General features: G+C 49.7%; 1 protein-coding gene across 6 annotated transcripts in view; it reads left to right on the top strand.

Moving 5' to 3' along the window:
- Nucleotides 1-239: 239 nt before the first annotated feature.
- CRACR2B (calcium release activated channel regulator 2B) overlaps nucleotides 240-8,905 on the top strand; it is a 41,554-nt gene continuing 32,888 nt past the window's right edge. For 2 of the 6 annotated variants that reach the window (XM_052692752.1, XM_052692746.1), the window contains exon 1: nucleotides 6,259-6,515. In XM_052692752.1, coding sequence (XP_052548712.1) covers nucleotides 6,274-6,515 — 242 coding nt within the window. In that variant the 5' untranslated portion in view covers nucleotides 6,259-6,273. Of the gene's footprint in view, nucleotides 535-3,311; nucleotides 3,553-5,586; nucleotides 5,717-6,258; nucleotides 6,516-8,905 lie in introns of those variants that run through there. The other 4 variants (XM_052692747.1, XM_052692749.1, XM_052692748.1 and 1 more) reach the window with 4 other exon arrangements.

The raw sequence follows: 8,905 nt of genomic DNA, 5'->3' as shown, positions 1-8,905 counted from the left end.
GGGAAGGATTGGACTAAGATGATCTTAGAGGTCTTTTCTAACTTCATTGGTTTTGTGACTGATCTTCGAGATGAAAGATAAGAACCCGTCTATTTCTGCAGAGGTTTCTGAGAGGAGCTTAGCAGCGGGCTGGGTGAGGACAGGTGCGTGGAGCTGTGGAAGGATGCCACGCACATGCTCAAAAGGGAAAGTTTTCCTCCAACCCGCGGCGGTCGCTTGAGGAACTGAACCGGGCCTGCCGCCTATTTCCTCATTCAGGAAACAGATCATACTCAGCTGCTACGAATAGCGGCCGTTGCGCTGCAAGTTTTTATCTCCGCCACGAATCAGCCCGGCTGTGCCGGCGTCGCCTTTAACTCCGCTCGGGGCCAGGCGGCGGCGGGCAGCACAGCCCCCAGCCCCACCTGCCGCCACCGGGCCGGGGCGCAGCTCCCTCCGTCCGGCGGGACGAGCGTTTCCTGCGTTCCCGCGGCTCCGCTGTCGCCCTGTGGAGCGGCAGCAGGTGCCCGCTCTGCTCCTCCTCGGCCGGGACGGGTAAGCGGGGCTGTGCGGTGCGGTGCGGTGCGGGGGCTTCGCGGTGCGGGCGGAGCCGACGCCTGCCCTGTAGCCTGCCCGGTGTCGGGGGGTGTGTGGTGCCGGGACGACGTGTGGTGCCGGGGCGGCCGCCCCCCGCCCGCCATTTTGTGAGGCCGGGGTGCGGAGCCCCTCAGCTGTGAGCTGTCCGTCTGAGCGCGCTCGTTCCTTCAGAGCGTCCCCGTTCTCTAGCTGCCGCCAGCTGAAAGACGGCTATGGGCGCGCGTTCCCTCAGAGCAGCTCTGCTGGGTGAGCGCTGTAGCTGCGGCTCCGGCAGTGCGTGGGGAGCGCTCCCAGGTGGCCTCAGGTACCTCTCTCAGACAGGGGCACGCAGCGCTGGACTCCGCGCATCCTCTGCTCAGGGAACTCTCTGCATCCTCTGCGCCTTCTGGCCCAGATCCGGTGCGTGGTGGCGCCGAGGGCCTCCGTGCCGCCTCTCCTCTTTGGGAGAGACGCCGAAGCTCCTCTAGCCGTTTTCTTTAATGTCCCTTGAGAGTGGGATGCCCTTCGGTGAACTCGTGTGCGGAACCTCAGATCCTTCCTGTAGCGCTTCCTGCCGGGCAGTTGCCCCCCTCAGCCGGAGACGTGGCTGTGTCGGGAGCAGCCTAAAGAGCCGGGTAAACAAAGTGCGGTTTCCCAGTTAAAAACTGACCCACTGAATCCTTGGTTGTTCCGATGGAGCTGGTGGATGTTATGCGTAACAGGAACTGCTGGCTTTTAGCCTTGCTCTGCGCAGCTTCAGGAGCAATTCCTATCTTACTTTTCATCTTCTAGAGCTGCCTGTTTCTGTGTATCACATAAAGTTGTATACGTATGAGCGTATGTGTCTGCTGAGAGCTATGGAAACCCTCTGTTCTAGGTCTGATAGGGAATCGGCCTGGCTGTCCTTTCTCCAGGCAGTTTGATCTGGCAAATGAAAAGATTTTTTCCTCCCAAACCTAATTTGATATGTACTGTGAATTGAGGCTGGATCGTGCCTTGATCTGGTGATGTTATTGCAGGTGAGGAGTCCACATGCAGTTGTCTTCAGCAGCACGCAGGCAGTGCTGTAATCCTGGCTGCCTCAGGAGTGACCCGATGGGATGAGGTTCAGTAGACAAGTAACATAAATCAAATGGACACAGCTCCCAGCACAGTGTTCTTCATGGTCAGAGAGCTTTGCAGATATTGATCCCCATGTGCAGTAAACCAGGATGGGTTTCCATAATGCAGCTCACGTATTATTCCCTGCCTAAATATTTTTGACTCGATGTGGCTGTGCTGGAGATGGAATCCTCCCACCTCTTTGCCTGCTCCCACGAGCTCAGCTTGACATTAGAGGCAGTGATAAGAGGTTTCAGCTGTAGTACTTCTGTTTTCTTCACAGAGCTGTGCAATGTCTCCTGCTCTTGCCAGTGCCTTTGCTTGCTGTCTGCATAAGGACTAAAGTTTTAAAACACTTGTTTTGCTTCAGACATCAGAATCCAGAATGACCCATTTTGAAGCATCCAAGGAGCAGTACTGAAGCAATCAGTGAGGCTTTGTCCTCTGTCACTGTGCTCCTTGTAAGATAGTGCATGGCCCAGCAGCTCTGAGGGGAGAAGCTCAGTGTTGCTGTCATTGCTTTTCTCGATATTTTTTCCAGCACTTTCTCCTTTCCCCTTTCTGCATCCTAAAGCTTTAATTTCTTTGCTGATTTTTGATGGATTTCCCTATGTGTGGCTCTAATTATAGTTTTGCCAAGCAAACCTGACCTCTTTAGCTGCATGGGGAGTGCTGAGGTTGGGTCACTAAATGTTCTGCTGTGAGATGAAGCACACTGTGCTCTGCTCGTGCCACGTGCTCATGTCTGTCAGCCTTACATATTTATATATCATCAGACAGACATTTAAGGAAAAGAATCAACAATGGTAGCATCAGTTGACTGGTATCTCTGCGGCGTAAGAAAAAAAATGCCAGCTGCCCAGATATGTCACACAGACTATGCAGTGTCAGTGATCCATGCTTAGGATGTAGTAAAGCAGTTAAGAGAAGTGTGTGAGGCTGAGTGAAGGGATGTACAGGGAGCTTCCAGAAGTCTGTGCTAGCTGATTGCAACTGCACGGCGCTGCCTTTGCTATCTACTGTGCTTCCCTAAAAGCAGGGAAACAAAGCTGGTGGAAATCCTGTTATGGCTGCACACTGTCCAGCCCCTGGGAAGGGAGAATTGGCATAGCCTGTCTAGGCAGGTGGTAGAGTCACTGTCCTGTAGGTGTTCAGGATCTGTGGAGATGTGGCACTGAGGAACATGGCCAGCATGATGGGGCTGGGCTGGAGGTTGGACTGGATGATCTTAGAGGTCTTTTCCAATCTAATGATTCTGTAGCCTTCAGCAGACCACCTTCAAGTCAAAGCAGTTCTTTCAGCTACCCACTGTTCCCACATGAAGAAAACAATTTCCTTTGCTGAGGATTGGAATTGAAGGTGACTGTACTGTCAGAGTGGCATTGGTAGATCTTTCTCTATGGTCTGACTCTCAGCTGACTTGAGCTGGGCTGAGCCTTACCTGCTACAAAGGCTGCGTTCAGAGAAAGTGAGCAGTGTGCTGTGCTGGGAGGAGCTGAGGTGAGGGAATGGGTTGTGTAAATATTGCTCAGAGTGACTTGCACTTAACCCAGGCATATGGACTAAATGCAAATACCCATGCTGTTTTTCAGGTGGGACGGGTTGGCCAGCAGAGCTGTCCATCCCTCTCCACTGTGAATCACCTGAGGCTGAGACCTGGTAGCAGGCATTGGGCCAGCTGCTCTCCTGGGCAGCTGCTGAGCTTTGCCCAAGGAGGAAGGTAGGCGTCATCACTGAGATAAGACACAGCTTGACCGAGTCCTTGTTCCCCTTGGCAGGCACGGCTGAGTTTGCAGCCTGGAGGAGCAACCAGACCTCACCTCTCCTCTCCAAGACATGAAGCCCTGACACTGGAGCCTCAGAGGGAAGGTACATGTGTTTGTGCCCAGGGGGATGGTGAGTGTGGAGGAGTGGCCATCAGGTTGCTCTACAAGCAGAAGGCATGGATTTGGGAGCTCCCATGTCTGTCTGCTGGGGTTGGAGGTGCTGCAGCTCCATGGGTCTGCAGAGCTTGGTGTCCTCTGAGCTGCCATGAAGGTCTGGCAGGGCTAAGGGCTTGTCCCTCTCTTCAGTTCCCCAATTCTTGGAGGTCAAAGGGTCTGTTGTCCTGAGCTGTGCCCTTCTGCCTGATATCATGGGAGCTTGGAAAGGAATTCAAATTTATTGGAGGGATAAAGAATGCAGATGTCCCTGCAGATGCATGTTTCTTCCATTTCACACTTTGCTTCTGTGCTCGAGAGCTCCCTTCATTCCTCCTCACCCTTTTTACCTCTTACAAGAGCTGGCAATGTTTCTGCCAGCCTGAAACCTGAGGAGTAATCCTCTGCTCCAGTACAGATGCACAAAACCCTTTGGTTTAATGCTTTAACTACGGCACAAAACATCTTCTGCTTCCTATGCAAATCTGGCTGCTTGTTCTAAGCTGCTGCATGCAAAAGCACCACTTGTAGTTACTCATGCTGGGCAGAGTGGTGCAGGTTTTATGTAAAGTATAAAGATAAGATTTCAGAGGTTCGTCAGAGAGCACAGCAATACACGGATTTATGCTGGAGAGAGGTTAACGAGGCAGTGCATCATAGGTGATCCTATAAAGAGTTCTCACCAGCTTGAGGTTGGGTATTGCTTTCCCCTTATGATGTATGGCAATCGTTACGGGTCTGGCTCTTCTTGATGGGTCCTTGGTATTGAAGAATAGACCCCCAGGTAAGGAAGTAAGCAACCCTGTCTTTCTGTACTTGCACAGTCTTAATCTCAGCAATTTCCTGCACTTCAGGCACAGTTGTGAATGCATACCACTAATCCAGTTGAGTTGTACATACTGTTCTCTTCCCATGTCATCTGCACACAGGAAGAGAAACTGCATTCAGCAAACTCTGCTTCTGCAGCAGGGAGAGAACTGCCCTGACAGAACACAGCGGAATACAGCACTGGCTCAAAAGATTCACTGAATGATATTAGCATGGAAAAAAGTGTGCAGTGCATATATTCAAATGAAAAAAAATCTATATGTGCACGTCACATTTCTCTTCATTTTGTTTTTCCTTTTCCTCCACCTTCCTGTGGTGAAGTTGCTCCTCTCCTGTTTGCAAACTTGTTCAGCTGGGATCCTAGGCAGGAGGTATTTAAATTGATATCCTTCAAAGGGATATCAAAGAAGCAGGTAGCAGTGGACTGATTATCCACTTTTTATGGACTTGATTTTGACAGTGCATGATCTTTTGACACTTCCCAGGCATCTAGAAAATGTTCAAAAGATAAACCACTCTGGTGCATTAATTATTCAAAAAAGATAAATTTATAATGAAATAGCTCTGTACATGTAACTATTTTCAAAGTTCAAAGTCCATAAAAAGCATTATTTTTGGATGTGTAGGGATTTGTTGGTTGTCCTCTCTCCTTGCCACATCCCTGCTGCACCCAAGCACAGGATCAGGGCAGACTGTGGTTTGGTGACTCACCCCATTCTGACGCCTGGGTCCCTCTCCTCTGTTCAGCTTGGGCACACGGCATTCAGTCTGTAATCATGCTTGAGAGCCCTCACTGCTTCCTGAAGTATTAGGGAGGCTGTAATGATGCTAAGATTGTTCTAATCCAATTTGATCTGTAAATCCACTTCTCTGAAAAATAAAGGAGTGGGGGGGTGGTAGTGGAGTGTCTTTGCTAAATCAAAACCTTCCTGGCATCAGAGGATGAAGGCTTTTTCTTTTCAGCTGTGTACCGTTAAATACAAAGGATACACAGTATGGTTGGATTAGCATTTCTATGGGAACCATAAGTTTTTGCTTTCCTTGCCCTTTACCTGCATAGTGCTAAAGATTCATTGAAGTGACTCCAAAACACCTTATTTGTTTGTTCAATAAGCTCGTTGCTGTGGTCAGTACTTGGAGAAGCTTTATAAGGGCCTGCAGGAGGAGATGAGAGGCAGGGCAGGCTGTGAGGCACAGAAGGGCAGCTCTTTTCCTTCTCTGTGCTGCTTAGCAGCATCCCAGCTGACACGAGGTGTGCAGGCTGAGACCACAGGTCAGTGTTAAGCATCTCTGCAGCAAGGATAAACAGAATGGTGAGTACATTCCCCTGCTCAGAGGCAGGTAACACACTTGGTCTGATTTTTATTTGCTTTGACTATGCAGCCAGAGCCTGCCCAGAAGAGTGCGTGGTCATTCTTGCTGCCCTTCTCTAGTGGAAGAAAACTGTGTGAGGAATGTCCCATCTTAACCTTTGCCTCATGCAGATCTTTCATATCTTGCTCCTGGGAGCTACGCTCTTTGCTGTTTGCAGCCTGATGAAGTCTCTGCTCCTCAGATGCCAGCTGGAGGATCCTGGTTTACCTCTCCTTTTCCCTATGCTTTCTTGCTTCTCTCTGTGAGACAAGCAGTGCAGTAATAAGTCAGTGGCATCAGGTTTGAGGTAGGACTCACAGGGACAGTTTCCAGCCCTGCTCTTGTTGAAGTGGGGTGGGCAGCAAGCTGCATGCCTGCCTCGCGGAGCTCCAGCTGTGCTGATGTGACCTTACAGCACAGATGAGAGATTGTTGCTTCCTTCCCATTTCTTCCCCTCTTGCCTAAGGCAACTTAGGAACAAGCCCTTCCCCTTCACAGCTGTGCATGAGGCAGGATTATGAGGAATTTACCCTGGGGATGTAATGGCAGCATTCCTTGTGCCTTTTCTGCACTGACTGCTGCTAGCCAGCCTGCATTGGAAAGGGGACGGGATGCAGTGGGAGCTCTGCAAACCACACCTCCTGCCCGGACCTGCTCAGATACTCTGTGTACAGTGGCAGTGTTATTTCTTCCTTCGCTTTTTGGTGTGGACTACTGCTGGCTTCAGGGAAGGGAAGCAAAACCATCCTGCTCCTGGAGGTACTTGGGGACAGCCACAGAGAAAACATGGGGTTATGGAACTGGGTAGGGAATGGAAAGTCACTCTTGGAGGAGGAATTGAGGGAAGGAAGGCTGGAGGAGGTCACAGCTGCTGAGTCTCAGCAGAGTTTCTGCCTAGGAACTTTTTGTTCTGGTTTCCTGCCTTCCTGTGGCAGAGGGAGAATGCAGGGATCAGCTTTGAGGAGTTGGAGATGCTTGATTAACAAGTGGTGAACTTTTCAGGTTGGGTTACCCAGTGTCTTTGCAAGTGTTGAACTGAAAGTATGTGCTCTCATTTTGATGCAGTTCTGCAGGTTGTTTAACCTATGCTGGTGACCAGCTGGTTTTGGAGCTGTGGGTTTAGAATACCACTGCTATGGCTGCATTGCACTGTCAGGAGTAAGGAGAGAAAAAGTACTTCTTAGAGTATGTGTGATCGTGGTGTTTTCTGAGTACAGCTGTACTCATCTGGTTGGATTGAATACTAAGGACTTTTTTCCTGAATACTTTGTGAAAACAGAATTTGTCTCTAAAAACATTTGTTAGGAAGTTTTCTACCACCTCACCTATGCTCTCCTCTTACCCCCTATTTTCTGCAGCCTGTGTCAGTGCTGCTGCTGTGGGCTTCTGACCTGGCCACAGCTTTCAACAGAGGAGGGAAGATTTCCCCTCAGTGATTTTGATTTTCCCAAGCAGACAGAGCACGTAAACAAAGGGAGCTGAGCATAAGCACCTCTCAGACAGCATCAGCTTCTGAGTTTGCTTCAAGTGCTGCTGCCTGCTGCTGTTAGCTGGGAGGATCCCCACTGACAGGTAACCGAGCGCTGTACAGCGGTACTGCGGCCATTTCAGCGAAGCACAGATCGGGTTAATTGTCTTCTCATGATTGGCTTCACCCAGCTGCCTCAGCTGTGTTTGTTTGAATACATTTGCAGAAAGGTCAGACTGTCCGTGGCTCCCATACGTTGCTCGTGGGTGAAACCGATGGAGCAGCAGCTGCAGAGAGGCTTCTCTGGGGAATTGCTGTCTAGAAACCTTCTCCCTGCTCGTTCCTGCCAAGCAATCTTGCTTCTTATGTATTTTTTTTAATCCCTTAAGGCATCTTGAAGATTCACTGTAGTGAGGTGAAACTTCTCTCACTGTCCTGTTGCCAGCTTGCAAGCCAGAAGCAATCACAGTGGTGAGATCATTCTTGTCCAGTTCTCAAGAGATGCTGGAGATGAGGAAAAAAGGCTTAACTTCATGCATCCCCCTGCAGCTGTAGCTCTAAATAAGTGCTGTTCAGGTGCCACAGAGATCTTGCTGGCTCAGGTGGAGGAGAAATTGCTCTCAAAATTCCTCAGTACACAGTGTGAGAGGGTGCTCTATCCAGCAGTAGAATTCCTATTTCAGACAGGGGCTGGGTGGTCTGGTGTTTCATCCATGTGTGATTTGGGAGCTCTGGACTGCACGAGGCTGTCAGTTGTTCTTTGTGTACCATTAATTTCTGGATCAGGGATCTTGATCAATGAAGATGTAGCTCTTTCCTCACTTCTGTTCTTTGCACCTGGCATGGCCAGGTGGCATGAATCTGGTGGGACCGCTCTGGCTTCTGGTTGCTATTGCAGGTACAGCCTGCTCTGCACACACTTTGCTTTGCTCAAGGGGCAGGTGAGGCAGCTCTGAGGCAGTCACTGGTGATGTTCAGTTCAACAAGCTGAGGAGCTGCTCTGGACTTGTGTCATTTCCTGAAAAGATTATTTGCAGAGCTTTGAATGCCACCTTAGGCCTGAAGCTTCTTTTCTGTGGGGCCTTGCTGGCAGCCAAGCAGCTGTGGGAGTAGAGGAGGAGTCAGGGGATCTGCTTTGATGGGGCTCTCCTTGCTTGGTTTTCAGCTCAAATCGGAAGCAATCCAACATGTCTGATGTTGAGTGCCAAGTCCTCTGTCTTCTTACCTATTTTTCCTATATCTTCTCTTCCTGCCTTGCCTGTAGGTATCACCGATAGGGCAGAGCACATGTGGAGAGCATACTTGATGTAAACACGTGGAACTTCTCTACTAATTGCTGTACTCAGAGCAGTGTGTGCCTTCAGTTTCACAATACTGTTACGAGAACTCAGCTGGTGAATAAAGGCTATATTATCTCTCTGCAATTAAAAAATCCCATCTTTATCAACTACAGTTCTTGAGTGGATTGCTCCTGTCCTCTAGCAACCACATACTTGTGGTAGAACATTAACAGCAGTGGCATCAGCAGGAAATCTGATACTGCTCAGGGCCTTTTCTACTTGACTAAGTGAATGATATTTACTTTCTCCTAGCTAATTGTGTCCTTTGTGGATGTGCAGAATGATCTCCAGTCTTTGGAAATACAATGAGTTCTTCTCGATGCCAAAGGGCATAATACCGT

This window comes from Tympanuchus pallidicinctus, unplaced genomic scaffold (assembly GCF_026119805.1).
Source record: "Tympanuchus pallidicinctus isolate F22 unplaced genomic scaffold, pur_lepc_1.0 scaffold3, whole genome shotgun sequence".
NCBI lineage: Eukaryota > Metazoa > Chordata > Aves > Galliformes > Phasianidae > Tympanuchus > Tympanuchus pallidicinctus.
The sequence above is the reverse complement of the archived record's forward strand: the minus strand, read 5'-3'. Positions and strand labels throughout refer to the sequence as shown.